Source organism: Bombina bombina, chromosome 4 (genome assembly GCF_027579735.1).
Source record: "Bombina bombina isolate aBomBom1 chromosome 4, aBomBom1.pri, whole genome shotgun sequence".
Taxonomy (NCBI): Eukaryota; Metazoa; Chordata; class Amphibia; order Anura; family Bombinatoridae; genus Bombina; species Bombina bombina.
In genome coordinates, this window is record NC_069502.1 from 317,468,929 (window position 1) to 317,486,564 (window position 17,636).

Here is a 17,636-nt window from a genome sequence, read left to right on the forward strand (position 1 = left end):
ACCGCAGATTTATACCTGCTGCAGGTGAACATGTAAGATTACCAAATAGCAACATGAATTGCTATGCAAAAAAGTGTTGTTTCATTTTTACCTCAATTGCGGCCTTTTAAACTATGAATAGTTCTATAGATCTGTTAACATGAAGTAACATAAAAATATAAACTAAACAAAACACATGAAGAGTAGTAAAAAATAATACTGACACAAACACAACGTGGTCTATTACAATCCACAAAAGCCCTAAATAAAAGTTATTTTCCACAACACAAGGCCATTAAATGGATTCTAGCGATAGAGTTTTCTAAAGGGAACTGATTGTTAAAACGATTGATTGTTTGTGAAAGGCACACTCTCACAGAAGTGTACAGAGTACTGTTTATCTTGATATATGAATGTTTTATTATAAACATGTGGGCAGATTATATATAAAGTTAACCTGAAGAGCTTGGTATTGCGGCAAACTGTACCTCTGCAAGCAGCATGTTTTAAAAAGGTAGAGTTTATTTAAACCAAGTGAATATAGGTTCAAAATAAATAGCGCTAAGTCCAGCAGATTGTAAATAATGAATAACCATTCAAGGTTAGATATATATACATATATATATATATATATATTCTGCTGGACTTAGCACTGTTTATTTTGAACCTATATTCATTTAATTTTGTTTGTTAAAAACAACTGCTTACGTTTATTCCAGTGTTGTAAAATTATAAAATTGTTGACACTAGGTGGCGCTATTTTATTAACCAAGTATTCACCTAGATTACAAGTTTTGCGCTATAAAGGGTGCGAAACGAACGCAACAAAAGTTGCGTTATTTCACCCTCCATAGCACTGCTATTACAAGTTTTTAAAAAGCCGACTTGTGCATGTGATATGGTTGCAATGAGCTCCATACCGCACAAAATCCAAGGGCTGAGAATACGTGCTTGTGCACGCTTTCCCCATAGACATCAATGGGGAGAGCGTGTTAGAAAAAAACCTAACACCTGAAGTGCGGAATGGAGATCGCCGTAATGCAACCCCATTGATGTCTATGGGGAAAAAAAAGTTTAAACCTAACACCCTAACATAAACCTCAAGTCTAAACACCCCTAATCTGCTGCCTTTGACATCGCCGACACCTACATAAACTTATTAACCCCTTATTTGCCGCTCCCGACATCGCCGCCACCGAAATAAATTTATTAACCCCTAATCTGCCGCTCCGAATATCCCGATAAACTTACCTGGGAAATTAAAAAAACCTAAGTTTAAACTATAAATTAAACTAATATTACTATTTACTAAAATTAAAATAACTATCAATTAAATACATTCAATTACACATTAAAAAAACGTAACACTACTAAAAAAAAATAATCTACAATTACAAAAAATATAAAATGCTAAATTACAAAAAATAACAAACGAAATTATCCAAAATAAAAACAATTACAACTAATCTAATAGCGCTATAAAAATAAAAAAGCCCCCCCAAAATAAAAAAAAGCCCTAGCCTACAATAAACTACTAATAGCCCTTAAAAGGGCCTTTAGTAGGGCATTGCCCTAAAGAAATCAGCTCTTTTACCTAAAAAAAAAACAAAGAACAAACAGTAAAACCCACCACCCAACCAACCCCCCAAAATAAAAAACCTAACTCTAACAAAAACCTAAGCTATCCATTGCCCTGAAAAGGGCATTTGTATGGGAATTGCCCTTAAAAGCTCATTCAGCTCTTTTTCTTGCACTGAAAAGCGCATTTAGCTCTTTTAAGAACGCCCAAATCCTAATCTATAAAAAAAAAACACCCAAAAAAAGTAAAAAAAAAAAAACCTAACACTAACCCCCGACGATCCACTTACAGTTTCTGAAGTCCGGACATCCAGGCGGTGATAAGTCTTCATCCAGGCGGCGAGGTCTTCATCCTCCCAGGCGGAGTCTTCTATCTTCATCCAGGCGGCATCTTTTATCTTCATCCTGGCGGCGCGGATCGGGATCCATCCTGAAGACATTCAGTGCAGAGCTTCTTATTCATACGGTCACCACCGTACACTAAATCTTCAATGCAAGGGAGCCTTTTCAAAATGGCATCCCTTGGATGCCTATTGGCTGATTTGATTTTTTAAATTCAAATCAGCCAATAGAATGAGAGCTACTGAAATCCTATTGACTGTTCAAATCAGCCAATAGAATGAGAGCTACTGAAATTCTATTAACTATTCAAATCTTTTGAGATAGAACCCCAGAGCTTCACTCCATACGCAAGATGAGGTTTAACCAGGGATTTATTTATATAGTGAAAGAATTATGCTTTTCTCCCTTGCATCAATGTCACTTTTATTATTAGAAGCCTCTGCCCCACATTGTGCACCCATCTTTAGCTTGTTATCTATTACTATTCCTAAATCCCTTTCCTCCTCTGTTTGACTAAGTCTAGTCCCATTTAAATAAAACATTGTTTATTTTTACTTCTAAAAAGTAGAGCCTTGCATTTTCCAGTGTTAAATCTCATTTACCATTTACCTACCCATTCTTACAATTTTTGTAGATTCCCTTGTATAGCAGCCTTTCCTGACCTAATGACCTTACACAACTTTGTATCATCTGCAAAAATAGAGATGTTGCTATTTAATATTTGCTCCAAGGCATTAATAAAAATATTAAAAATAACAGGATCCAGTAGTGACCCCTGAGGGACTCCACTGATTACCTTTGTCCAATCTGAGTATGAACTGTTACTACTATTCGTTGCTCCCTGTCTTTTATCCAGTTATTTATCCATGAGGTAACATTGTCAGATATTCCTAGTCCCTTAATTTTGTACATTAATCTCTCACATGTATATAAGTATATCACATCAACTGATTCCCATTTATCTACATTTTTACTTACTTTCTCATAATAAAACCATGCTGATTTGAACTCATAACCTTGTTTACAGGAATATACTTATCTATATAATCCCTTCAAGTATCTTCCCCACTATTGATGTCAGACTAACTGGTTTATAGCTTTCTGGATCAGCCCTGTTTGCCTTTTTAAAAAAGTGGCACTACATCAGCTTTACGCCAGTCCAGGGGTACTATGCCTGAAGATAAGTTATTAAGAGTAGAGGTTTGGCTATAACAGTGCTAAGTTCCTGTAAAACCCTTGGGTGTATTCCATCTGTGCCTGGAGTTTTATTTACCGTAATATTATCCATTTTTTTCCCGATAGCCTCTAGAGATAACCCAGGTAATGGTATGGGCTTGTATGTTTTAGTTTGTTTCAAAGTATCTCCCATTGTTTCCTCTCTTATGTACACTGAAGAAAAGAACTGGTTTAGTACCTCAGCCTTCTCCCTGTCACTATTAATCATGCTACCCTTCACACATTTTAATGTACCTATATTGTCCTTCTTACATTTTTTTGCCATTTATGTACTTAAAAAAACTGTTAGGGTTTGAATGCTTTGCAATTAATCATTCATTTTCATTTTTGGATAATTTGATAGCTTTTTTGCATGCTTTGTTACATTCCTTATATACTTGGTATTTAGCCACATTGGCTTGGATTTATTTATTTTACTTTTATAACCATATGTGTTGATATGTGTATTTATTTAACAAAGTTTTACATGTTATCCATTTATCCTTTTTTGTTTTTTATTAGAGAATACTTTGTCCCAATATATCTTATTTAACGATTTCCTTAAATCGTTGAATTTTGCTTTCTTAAAATTTAAAGTCTTAGTTGAACCCTTATAGCACTTATTATGGAAAGTGATTTCAAATGTGACCATGTTATGATCACTGTTACCCAGATGTTTTTTTACTTCTATGTTTGATATTATATCTGTATAGTTTTTTATTTATTTTAAGACTTTAAAAATGCATGGGACAAGCATAAGCCTATCCTACGAACTAGATAAGTTTATACTGTTAGGTAAGGTCGGGCAGACTTGCTGGGCCTATGGCTCTTATCTGCCGTCAATATCTATGTTTCTATGTTTTATAGCAATAAATCAATATAGCTTTATTCTTTGTTGGCTCCTCTATTAATGGTAACAAGAAGTTATCTCTGAAAACATTTAAAAATCTATTTCCCTTAGCTGTACACTAATTTCATTGGCCCAGTTTATGTTGGGGTAGTTAAAATCTCCCATAATTACAGCACTGGCATTATTAGCAGCCTTTACTATTTGCATTAGAAGTTGAGTTTCCTCCATGTCACTAATGTTGGGGGGCTTGTAGCATGTTCCTAGTAATATTTTTTTAAAATTTTTTCCCCACTCCTTATTTCAACCCATGGGGTCTCTACATTATCACCTGTATCATCATAAATATCTTCATTTATTGTAGGTTTAAGGTTTTTAATATAATGCACATTCCTTTACCTGTTTAATTATTCCAGTCCCTCTGAAGTAAAGTATAAACCTCTAAGATAACTGCTCAGTCATGTGAATCATCCCACCATATTTCAGTTATGCTGATAATATCATAATTCTCTTCTGCAACTAAGAACTCAAGCTCCCCCATTTTAACCGACATGCTTCTTGCATTTGCTGTCATACATTTAATTTTCATGTGCTTTCTGCTGCTACTTGGTACACTTTCCTCCAAACTTTCTAATGTGACATTTCTTAAGTGTACCCTTATGTCATCCCTTCCTTGAGATATTCTAGGTGTGATGCAATGATAAATGGTGTTTTTTATTTTTCATAATTTTAGTGTTTATTATTTTTTGTAATATTAGATTTGTTTTATTTTTTTGCAGTATTAGCTTTTTTTAAATTTGTAATTTAGATTTTGAAATTGGTGTTTTTTTTATTTTATTAGAATAGTTATGTTAGGTTAATATATAGTTTAATCTTAGTTTTTTTTTATTTTACAGTTAATATTTTTATTTATTTAAAGATAGTTATAATTTATTGTTTAGGGGTTAATGGTTTAATTTAGTATTTTGCGATGTAGGTAGCCGGCGGTTTAGGGGTTAATTGGTTTAGTTTAGTAGTTACAATGTGGGGGCTGGCGGTTTAGGGGTTAATAGGTTTAGTTTATTAGTTGCGATGTGGGGGGCCGGCGGTTTAGGGGATAATAGGTTTATTTAGTGTCGGTGATGTCGGGGGACGGCAGACTAGGGGTGTTTAGACTAGAGGTTTATGTTAGGGTGTTTTTTTCTAACACTCTCTCCTCATTGATGTCTATGGGGGAAAGAGTGCACAAGCACGTAAACTCAGCCCTTGGCTTTTGTGCAGTATGGAGCTTAACGCACCATTTTTATTTTTATAGGGCTATTAGAGTAGGTGTAATTGTTTTTTATTTTTGATAATTTCGTTTATTATTTTTTTGTAATTTAGTGTTTATTATTTTTTGTAATGTTAGATTTTTTATTTTTTCTCGTAGTGTTAGGTTTTTTTAAATTTGTAAATTTAGATTTTTTAATTGGTAGTTTTTTTTCATTTTATTAGAATAGTAATGTTAGGTTAATTTATAGTTTTTTTTTTTTTTTTTTTTTAAGTTTTTATTTATTTTAAGATAGTTATATTGTAATTTTAATTTAAAGTTAGGAGGGTGTTAAGTTTAGGGGTTAACAGTTTAATTTAGTGTTTTGCGATGTGGGGGGCTGGCGGTTTAGGGGTTAATAGGTTTATTTAGGTGTCGGCGATGTCAGGGGGCGGAAGATTAGGGGTTAATAACTTTTATTAGTGTCAGCGATGTCGGGGAGCGTCGGATTAGGGGTAAATAACTTTTATTAGTGTCGCCGATGTCGGGGAGAGGCGGTTTAGGGGTTAATAGGTTTATATAGTGTCGGCGATGTGGGTGGGCGGCAGATTAGGGGTTAATAAGTTTAATACAGTGTTTGCGATGCAAGAGGACGGTGGTTTAGGGGTTAATAGGTAGTTTATGGGTGTTAGTGTACTTTGTAACAGTTTAGTTATGAGTTTTGTGAAACATTTTTGTTTCGCAAAATCCATAACTACTGCTCTCAGATGGCGGTATGGATCATGTCGGTATAGGCTGTAACGCAAGCATTTTAGCCAGATTGCACAAGCTGTAATACGGTGCTATGGAAAATCCCGCACCCAAACGTCATTTTTTTGAGTGCGTAATGGACGTTGCGTTACAGGCTAAAATGCTTATATATAGCTATACCGTCAAGACTCATAATATGCGTTCCTGGCCATCCAGCGTAATGGCCAATTTCTCAGTGTTAATAGCCGTACCACAAAACTCGTAATCTAGCCATCTGTTAATAAATGCGAAAAAAGGATCATCAGAAGGGCAAACACTTGGAGCACATAAGTGTAACAACAAGCTCCCGGAAAAGCAGGTATTCACCTGACAAAGCCCCAATGCCAGCCCAGTTAAGGGGAGGGGCAAAACGCATCATATCTGGCGCTCAAGTAATCAGCATTTTTTGATGAGAGCCTTGGAATACCTGCTTTTCCGGGATATCTTGATCCACCCTGATTGACAGTAACAGCAGTGTGGTTGATTGGAATTATCCATTACGAGGTACCAGTACAAGATTTTCCGGTACACTTGGTGGCCACAGTGGTGAGAATTTGGAAAGTTGTTTTGTATCTAGATATTCAGCAGTACCTGTAGTTAGTGTATGCTGCACTGTGTGAGTGAAGTTGTATCGGAAGCATGTTGTGGGTAAATTATTTATTTTTTGATTTATTATAGCTTATGACTGCTAGCACCAATTGTGAGTGCACACATTCTTTTGAATAATTATAGCTATTATATTTCTAATAAATTGTATGTAATAAAGGGAATTTATTTTCTCAATCATTATAGATAAAATAGTTATCTATAGCTGCTTAATACATCACTAGAACCTTTTGTTAAGTAGCATTAATGGTAGGGTATATGACTTCTTCAGGGAGAAGGGGCAGAAAAATGTGTCTTTGCCTGTGTAGCCAAAAATTCTAGCACTGGCCCTGTACACACACCACAGTGGTACACTGAAAAAAATAAAAAATAAGTTACTGTTATTTTTCACAACAAAAAGGGGCAAGGAACAGCCAGGTGCACAATGGCAGTGCGAAGACTTATTGTGTAGTCCTATATTTTAAACAACTATACACATTTGCATATATTTATGTACTCTCACACATAAGTACTTTCAATTTCTGTACAAGGTAATTGTATTATAACTTTTATTTAAACGTGTGATGGAGAAAGTTGAAATAATTGCAACCAATACATACCAATTGTTAGATGCACTGTTTTGTCCTGAGATAACTGCCCATTGTAGAAATAAAGGTCAAAGATATGTTCCATTTTCCAGTCATGTAAAAGGGAGGTCTTCATACCAAAAAGCACACTGTAAGTACTACTAATGTTACAAACCCAAATAGGAAATTTGGGAGTTTTCAACATACTTCCCACCTGAAATACAAATGCTATAAAAATTAATTCTTCATTAAACGTTTTAAATGGACTTCTAATACTTTCCAGGTCTTTAAGAGTGAAGTTACCTGGGGAAGTTTGTTTTTTTCCATTTCCTCTCTACTCCAGTGCAAGTATCCAACATCACTTCGGCTCTGAACCCCATGCAGTATTTTTGGTGCTAGCTCTGATTCTTCCAGCATTCGATCTCCATTAAACAAATGTGGGCTTGCTCTTCCTGTTAACATCATGTTTAAAATAGCCTGAAAATTAAGCAAATCCTTATGTAATACTTAGTAATAAACAGTTGCAACCTCATATTCAGCAGACGTCTAGGTTTTAAATGGATCCTGTTAAACATCATTGAAATATATTTTATCACTTTTAGCACTTGTAGGGCTACATTAGGGTTCCCATTTTTAGGATAGGCAGATGTATTTGACCTTACATTTTTGTCACAAAGCTTAGCAAATGACAACAAAATGCCTTGACTGATAAGAAGCTGCAATTCCAAGACCACCAAAGTAAAACTCCTAAGGTCATTTGAAGACACTTTAAAGATAACAACAACAAAAAACATGATCAGTTTTTAGAAAGTAGTCATTCAGCTGTACAGTTTATTTGCCTTTCAGATTACACAATATCCATGACAGTAGTTATCAACCAATGTGTTATCCTCAAATGTGGATGCACATTACAAGTGGTATCTTTAAGCATAGATATGGAAGATTTCTATGGCTACCCATTTAAGAATTGCATATGTAAACACAATGGGCCAGATTAGAAGTGGTGCGCTAACAGTTGCGCGTAAGCGATATTGGAAGTAGCGCTCGTATTACAAGTTGAAAGTAGACATGATCGCATGTGCAATTAAAGTTTACATGCATCAGGTTAGTGTGACGTCAAAGTTCTAGTTAACTGTATATATGTGTGTACATATGTATTTATATATTTAAATGTGCATATATGTATTTATGTGTACATAAATACATATGTACAATACATATATATATATATATATATATATCAAAATAATATATATATATGTGCATTGGAGCCCTTTTAATCAAGTAGATGAAAACCATGTATAAAAGCATATTTATGCAATATTCATATTTGATAAAGGTTTTAATTATGTATTTACTGTAAATATTTCACATTCCAATGTTCTTCACATAGCAGAATATGTTTTATGCACTTATAAATGGATATTCCTATATATATATCTGTATATATCTATACCTATATAAAATCATGTATGTCTCTAAAATATTTTTTTCCACTTTGTTTGTTACATTGACTTCTAGCACGGAAATGGGAGTGCTAAAAAGCTCTCCACTCGTAATCTAATCCAAAATGTTATACGAAAGATATATGTAAATATAAACAATCTAATTTCTTACTAATGCACTAAAAGGATTTCAAGTCCTTTAGATACATATACAGACACATAAACAGACATTACATTACTAAACATTACTGAGCTGTCACAATTCAAGTGCGTCATATAAAGTTCAGAAACATATTAGGGAGGTTACCAATCTACGCAAACAACTTATTAAGCAACTTATTGGATGGCTAAACAATTACTGTACCTGCCTTGGTGTGTAGTTTCCAAGATTAAAATGCAAAAGATGGGTTGTTGTAAAGTCTAAATCTTCCCAAAGTCTTTAAAAAACAAACATATGTTATTATAAAATATATGCTAACAAAAGTAAATTAAATAACATGAATGTATGTTCTCTAAATTATATAGATAACACACTATTCTAGCCAATATAAGCTCTTGTTTTTCAAGAATGGAGTTACTCTATAATGCAAATTGGTGAATTTGCATGAGAATGTGCAAAATCACTTCTTAAAATCAGCCATTTTGTCAAAAGTTAGCTCCCAACTTGAAGTAGATCTTGTTGAGAGTAACTAATCAGAAAAATGCTAATTTATGGCTTTGCTTTAAGGTGCATTGGTGAAGGTAGGTGTGGAGAAATTATGTAAGATATCCTTTCAATTATCCCACTTGCTTGTTTTCTAGACTGTAAATGACATGTCCCATTTAGCTCTAGAGGAAGCTAATATGTATTTAATACATTTCAAAGTAAAGAAAAATACTTCTCAAAGACAAACTAAGGCCTAGATTTAGAGTTCGGCGGTAGCCGTCAAAACCAGCGTTAGAGGCTCCTAACGCTGGTTTTGGCCGCCCGCTGGTATTTGGAGTCAGTGATTAAAGGGTCTAACGCTCACTTTACAGCCGCGACTTTTCCATACCGCAGATCCCCCTACGCCATTTGCGTAGCCTATCTTTTCAATGGGATCTTCCTAACGCCGGTATTTAGAGTCGTTTCTGCAGTGAGCGTTAGAGCTCTAACGACAAGATTCCAGCCGCCTGAAAATAGCAGGAGTTAAGAGCTTTCTGGCTAACGCCGGTTTATAAAGCTCTTAACTACTGTACCCTAAAGTACACTAACACCCATAAACTACCTATGTACCCCTAAACCGAGGTCCCCCCACATCGCCGACACTCGATTAAAAATTTTAACCCCTAATCTGCCGACCGCCACCTACGTTATACTTATGTACCCCTAATCTGCTGCCCCTAACCCCGCCGACCCCTGTATTATATCTATTAACCCCTAACTTGCCCCCCACAACGTCGCCGCAAGCTACTTAAAATAATTAACCCCTAATCTTCCGACCGCAAATCGCCGCCACCTACGTTATCCCTATGTACCCCTAATCTGCTACCCCTAACATCGCCGACCCCTATGTTATATTTATTAACCCCTAATCTGCCCCCCTCAACGTCGCCGACACCTGCCTACACTTATTAACCCCTAATCTGCCGAGCGGACCTGAGCGCTACTATAATAAAGTTATTAACCCCTAATCCGCCTCACTAACCCTATCATAAATAGTATTAACCCCTAATCTGCCCTCCCTAACATCGCCGACACCTACCTTCAATTATTAACCCCTAATCTGCCGACCGGAGCTCACCGCTATTCTAATAAATGTATTAACCCCTAAAGCTAAGTCTAACCCTAACACTAACACCCCCCTAAGTTAAATATAATTTTTATCTAACGAAATAAATTAACTCTTATTAAATAAATGATTCCTATTTAAAGCTAAATACTTACCTGTAAAATAAATCCTAATATAGCTACAATATAAATTATAATTATATTATAGCTATTTTAGGATTAATATTTATTTTACAGGCAACTTTGTAATTATTTTAACCAGGTACAATAGCTATTAAATAGTTAAGAACTATTTAATAGTTACCTAGTTAAAATAATAACAAATTTACCTGTAAAATAAATCCTAACCTAAGATATAATTAAACCTAACACTACCCTATCAATAAAATAATTAAATAAACTACCTACAATTACCTACAATTAACCTAACACTACACTATCAATAAATTAATTAAACACAATTGCTACAAATAAATAAAATTAAATAAACTATCTAAAGTACAAAAATAAAAAATAACTAAGTTACAGAAAATAATAAAATATTTACAAACATAAGAAAAATATTACAACAATTTTAAACTAATTACACCTACTCTAAGCCCCCTAATAAAATAACAAAGCCCCCCAAAATAAAAAATTCCCTACCCTATTCTAAAATACAAATATTACAAGCTCTTTTACCTTACCAGCCCTGAACAGGGCCCTTTGCGGGGCATGCCCCAAGAATTTCAGCTCTTTTGCCTGTAAAAAAAAACATACAATACCCCCCCCCCCAACATTACAACCCACCACCCACATACCCCTAATCTAACCCAAACCCCCCTTAAATAAACCTAACACTACCCCCCTGATGATCTTCCTACCTTGTCTTCACCATGCCAGGTTCACCGATCCGTCCTGGCTCCAAGATCTTCATCCAACCCAAGCGGGGGCTAGACATCCACTGAAGAAGTCCAGAAGAGGGTCCAAAGTCTTCCTCCTATCCGGCAAGAAGAGGACATCCGGACCGGCAAACATCTTCTCCAAGCGGCATCTTCTATCTTCTTCCATCCGATGACGACCGGCTCCATCTTGAAGACCTCCAGCGCGGATCCATCCTCTTCTTCCGACGACTAGACGACGAATGACGGTTCCTTTAAGGGACGTCATCCAAGATGGCGTCCCTCGAATTCCGATTGGCTGATAGGATTCTATCAGCCAATCGGAATTAAGGTAGGAATTTTCTGATTGGCTGATGGAATCAGCCAATCAGAATATAGTTCAATCCGATTGGCTGATCCAATCAGCCAATCAGATTGAGCTCGCATTCTATTGGCTGTTCCGATCAGCCAATAGAATGCGAGCTCAATCTGATTGGCTGATTGGATCAGCCAATCGGATTGAACTATATTCTGATTGGCTGATTCCATCAGCCAATCAGAAAATTCCTACCTTAATTCCGATTGGCTGATAGAATCCTATCAGCCAATCGGAATTCGAGGGACGCCATCTTGGATGACGTCCCTTAAAGGAACCGTCATTCGTCGTCTAGTCGTCGGAAGAAGAGGATGGATCCGCGCTGGAGGTCTTCAAGATGGAGCCGGTCGTCATCGGATGGAAGAAGATAGAAGATGCCGCTTGGAGAAGATGTTTGCCGGTCCGGATGTCCTCTTCTTGCCGGATAGGAGGAAGACTTTGGACCCTCTTCTGGACTTCTTCAGTGGATGTCTAGCCCCCGCTTGGGTTGGATGAAGATCTTGGAGCCAGGACGGATCGGTGAACCTGGCATGGTGAAGACAAGGTAGGAAGATCATCAGGGGGGTAGTGTTAGGTTTATTTAAGGGGGGTTTGGGTTAGATTAGGGGTATGTGGGTGGTGGGTTGTAATGTTGGGGGGGGGGGTATTGTATGTTTTTTTTTACAGGCAAAAGAGCTGAAATTCTTGGGGCATGCCCCGCAAAGGGCCCTGTTCAGGGCTGGTAAGGTAAAAGAGCTTGTAATATTTGTATTTTAGAATAGGGTAGGGAATTTTTTATTTTGGGGGGCTTTGTTATTTTATTAGGGGGCTTAGAGTAGGTGTAATTAGTTTAAAATTGTTGTAATATTTTTCTTATGTTTGTAAATATTTTATTATTTTCTGTAACTTAGTTATTTTTTATTTTTTGTACTTTAGATAGTTTATTTAATTTTATTTATTTGTAGCAATTGTGTTTAATTAATTTATTGATAGTGTAGTGTTAGGTTAATTGTAGGTAATTGTAGGTAGTTTATTTAATTATTTTATTGATAGGGTAGTGTTAGGTTTAATTATATCTTAGGTTAGGATTTATTTTACAGGTAAATTTGTTATTATTTTAACTAGGTAACTATTAAATAGTTCTTAACTATTTAATAGCTATTGTACCTGGTTAAAATAATTACAAAGTTGCCTGTAAAATAAATATTAATCCTAAAATAGCTATAATATAATTATAATTTATATTGTAGCTATATTAGGATTTATTTTACAGGTAAGTATTTAGCTTTAAATAGGAATCATTTATTTAATAAGAGTTAATTTATTTCGTTAGATAAAAATTATATTTAACTTAGGGGGGTGTTAGTGTTAGGGTTAGACTTAGCTTTAGGGGTTAATACATTTATTAGAATAGCGGTGAGCTCCGGTCGGCAGATTAGGGGTTAATAATTGAAGGTAGGTGTCGGCGATGTTAGGGAGGGCAGATTAGGGGTTAATACTATTTATGATAGGGTTAGTGAGGCGGATTAGGGGTTAATAAGTGTAGGCAGGTGTCGGCGACGTTGTGGGGGGCAGATTAGGGGTTAATAAATATAACATAGGGGTCGGCGATGTTAGGGCAGCAGATTAGGGGTACATAGGGATAACGTAGGTGGCGGCGGTTTACGGAGCGGCAGATTAGGGGTTAAAAGTGTAATGCAGGGGTCAGCGATAGCGGGGGCGGCAGATTAGGGGTTAATAAGTGTAAGGTTAGGGGTGTTTAGACTCGAGGTACATGTTAGAGTGTTAGGTGCAGACGTAGGAAGTGTTTCCCCATAGGAAACAATGGGGCTGCGTTAAGAGCTGAACGCTGCTTTTTTGCAGGTGTTAGGTTTTTTTTCAGCTCAAACAGCCCCATTGTTTCCTATGGGAGAATCGTGCACGAGCACGTTTTTGATGCCGGCCGCGTCCGTAAGCAACTCTGGTATCGAGAGTTGCATTTGCGGTAAATATGCTCTACGCTCCTTTTTTGGAGCCTAACGCAGCATTTGTTTGAACTCTCGATACCAGAGTTAAATTTATGGTGCGGCCAGAAAAAAACCCGCGGAGCGTTAACAGCCCTTTTACCGCCGAACTCCAAATCTAGGCCTAAGATACTCAGATATTTGCAGTCCGTACATACATATATACAAATATTCAGTAAAGCAATAATTGAGATGAGTCACAGGAACACATAAAATATAAGAAATAACTCAGGAATAAGTGATTAAAACTAAATCTGACTAAACATTTCAAACTTAAAGCGTAGCAGGGAGCAGACACCTTAAACTTTAAGCTTGGTGAGTAAGCTGACATTCTATACTTCAAGTTTGTCAGGGGGCAGACAGTTTAGACTTGAAGTTGGCATTCAACAGGAGTTCTTATCTCCCTCAAATTTGAACTAGAAGGACAAATGACCCCTGCTTTAAAATAGGAGAAGCCACTTTTTAGAACTCATCACATAAGGATGCAGGTGATCACTGCCAACATGTCCCGCTGAGTACTAGAGGTATTCTCTATGGAGGGACATTATTGCAGAGACCCTATCTCCCCTTCTGATTTACTTAAAGGGGATAAGGGGGGACTTTTAATTTGAAAAACGTTAATTCTCTCTTTTGAATGAGGGGTCACTTGTCGCTAGAAGTTACCACTGTGGTAATGGTAATCACCTGCCCCGCTTAGTACAGGAAGCTTTGTTGATATGTCCCCCATAAAACATAAATATGACACCCATGATATGAGGGTAAGGAGCAACCTTTTTCTATAAGGCATCCCATGAAACTGCCATCTATAGGTGATTGCTGTATATGGCAATAAACTACCTAAAGTATTTTTGGTATATTCCAGATGAGTCTCTGCACCCTAAAAGAATATACTCCACAATACTTGCTCCAGTTTGAATTGAGGTATCACATGAACATTTTAATAAAATGATCCCAATGGCAAACATAATGTAACCATGTGCATATGGAACAAATTAATTGGGTGTCGTATACCCCTCTTTCCCAGACATGACATAGAAAGACATGAGACTTCTTCATTAAAAGAAACAATCTGCTTTTCATTGACTTGCACCGTGTCTGTCGAGTTGCCAGCTGACTGTCATGAAAATGAACAAAACAGTATAGACCTGCACAGCTGACGTGTTTCCTGCCTCTAGGGCCCTTTCTCAGAGCTACAGAACAGGTGGATCTCACACATATAAATTCACAGGAGAGGTAACCCAACAAGCCAATCAGACTTGTTATTTGAATTACGCCCCTGTGAACCTTTTGTTTACATTCAAACAAATGACATGCAAATACACATATATATATATATAAAATCAATAAGGAATTGAAGCTGATTCATATCTTGAAATTCTCAATACATATTCTAAATTGATAAACAGTGTTAACAAATACGTCACAAACTTGGATCATTTTGTATAAATAAATAGGATTCAATGGTAATATATACAATGACCTCTATTTAACAAAGGTCTTTCGGACCTGATCCGACAGTGGGGATCAGGTCCGCAAGACCTCGCTGAATGCGGAGAGAAATACACTCTCCGTATTCAGCATTGCACCAGTAGCTCACAAGAGCTGCTGGTGCAACGCCGCCCCCTGCTGACTCGCGGCCAATCAGCCGCCAGCGGGGAGGTGTCAATCAACCCGATCGTACACTATTGGGTTGAATTCCGGCGATGTCTGTCCGCCTGCTCAGAGCAGGCGGACAGGGTTATGGAGCAGCGGTCTTTGTGACCACTGCTTCATAACTGCTGTTTCTGGTGAGCCTGCAGGCTCGCCAGAAACACGGGGCGTCAAGCTCCATACGGAGCTTGATAGATAGGCCCCTGTATATAAATTTATAGCGAGGTTAGATCGTATGTCTGCTTAAAGGGGAAATCAATAGCATGCATTCAAGTAAAAACTTCAGGCCATCTGGTAGAACCTGTTGCCATTATACAAAGTATTAGAATACACTATAGAAGCCTAAATTACCCCTCATATATAAAAGATAAATGCAAAGTTAGAGTAGGGTAAGCTCCCAATTACGTATATAGTTAAAAAAGACCAAAGTGCCTAGACCACAACAACAGTATAAAACCAAATATACTCTAGAAATTCATAGTTAGTATACATATCTGGGTCAAAAGAAAAAGGGAAAAAAAAGAGGCGGACATTTCAAAACTAAGATAAATACTCAGTTTTCAATATACAGCATTAAGTTTTATCAATAAAAAGTTTTACATTGCTAATTTCATTAATTCCTGTAAGGGACCCTGTTTGGAGAGTGTATATCCAAAAAACTTACTTTTTATATAGCACTTTTAACCCATTATCGTTCCCTCCTACTTTGAAATTGTGTCTGCTGAGTATGCTGTTTTGTTCAGTTTGATTTACTTGGATTCAAGTCAGGGGTTTGTGGAGAACCCTTAAGCATCTTGGAAAATTTGACCGTTACCTACAATAACGGTTTTACAGAGTAATTGACGTATCCACCATGGAACTGTGAGTATACTGCTACGATTTGTAGTTGGTTACATTGTATTTACTATGTTACGGATCCTTGGGCTGCTTGAATATTCAATTGTGAACACACAGACTGTGAGCGGGAACTTGTTGGTGCCGGTGTTCTGTTATATTTGCCTACTGTGTTACGTTATCCTACCTATGTAACACGTATGGGCAGATTGAGCACTTTCATATCCGCCATTTTAGTTTGAAACGGAGGCTGATGTCAAAATATTGATCGGATGGTGATATTTGGCTGTTTGGAGTGCAGATCTCGCTCAAACATAAAACATTAAAACATAAACACAAAATATTATGTATGTTATTAGCTTGTGATGATAGCATTCATTTTATAACTGTATTTTTTTCAGGGTACCGATATGTTTCCATTATTTTTTGTTACATAGCCTGAAAAATACATCTATAAAATGAACACTATCATCACAAGATAATAACATACATAATATTTGGTGTTTATGTTTTAATTATTTATGTTTGAGCGAGATCTGCACTCAAAACAGCGAAATATAAGGTGATAGGAAAAGTATACAGAATACGATCACTATTTAAACATCAGCCTCCTTTTGAAACAAATATGGCGGATATGAAAGTTCTCTATCTAGATGTAGGCTTGGCCGTACGTGTTATGTTAAGTAGGACAACGTAACAAGGTAGGGAAATATTACAGAACACCAGTAAGAAAAGTGATACAAGTCTGTGTATTCTTTGAGTCAGGGATGTTATACAATTTTTCTGCACCTATATTGAAACACCCATTGAAGATATTTGGGGTTTCTAAGTGACAGCATACATATTACTAGGTGAGAAAGTTTTTATAGATGCACTAGCACTTTTTGCAGATTTTACAGACTGGAACTAAAAATGAAAATGACCTAACAGCACTGGTCCTTTTCTATGGATCTATTGATATTAAAGAAACCCTTATTACCTCCTTTAACATAGAAATATATTTGAAAGAAGGTGTCTGACTAATCAACTAAAGGATTTCATGACCTTATAGCTTCAAGTAGTTGTCATAGTGATAACGATCAGTTGGCAGCAACTCCTTGCCTCCTTTGTAAGTGTTGTTGATATTAGTACTTAGAGATTCTAGATTATGTGAGCAAATATACATTTGCAGGTAAATAAATTAATGGGAGAACTGGATGATTGTAGGTATAGGTGAGATTTTGTGTAGGGTACTTTTTATACTTATGTTTTACTATGCTAATTGAGTTTACACAGAGTATAATTGTGATGCGTTAATATTTCTATTTTTCTGCATTAAATACAAGATGTTGTGACATAAAAAATTCTTTTTATCTTCTGATTTTCAGTTAATAATGATTCCCAGTCTGGTGTTTAATATATATATATATATATATATATATATATATATATATATATATATATATATATATATATATATATGTATATATATATATATATATATATACTGTATATATATATATATATATTTATTTATTTATATATATGCTATAAAAAAGGACATGTGATAAGGGAGCTGTTAGAAGAGGCTTAGATACAAGGTAATCACA

General features: G+C 36.1%; 1 protein-coding gene across 1 annotated transcript in view; it reads right to left on the reverse strand.

Moving 5' to 3' along the window:
- MINDY4B (MINDY family member 4B) overlaps positions 1-17,636 on the reverse strand; it is a 109,692-nt gene that overhangs the window by 32,215 nt on the left and 59,841 nt on the right. The window contains exons 9-11 of the mRNA XM_053711725.1: positions 8,960-9,032; positions 7,454-7,627; positions 7,184-7,364 (exon numbers count right to left, since the gene is read on the reverse strand). Coding sequence (XP_053567700.1) covers positions 7,184-7,364; positions 7,454-7,627; positions 8,960-9,032 — 428 coding nt within the window. The remainder of the gene's footprint in view (positions 1-7,183; positions 7,365-7,453; positions 7,628-8,959; positions 9,033-17,636) is intronic.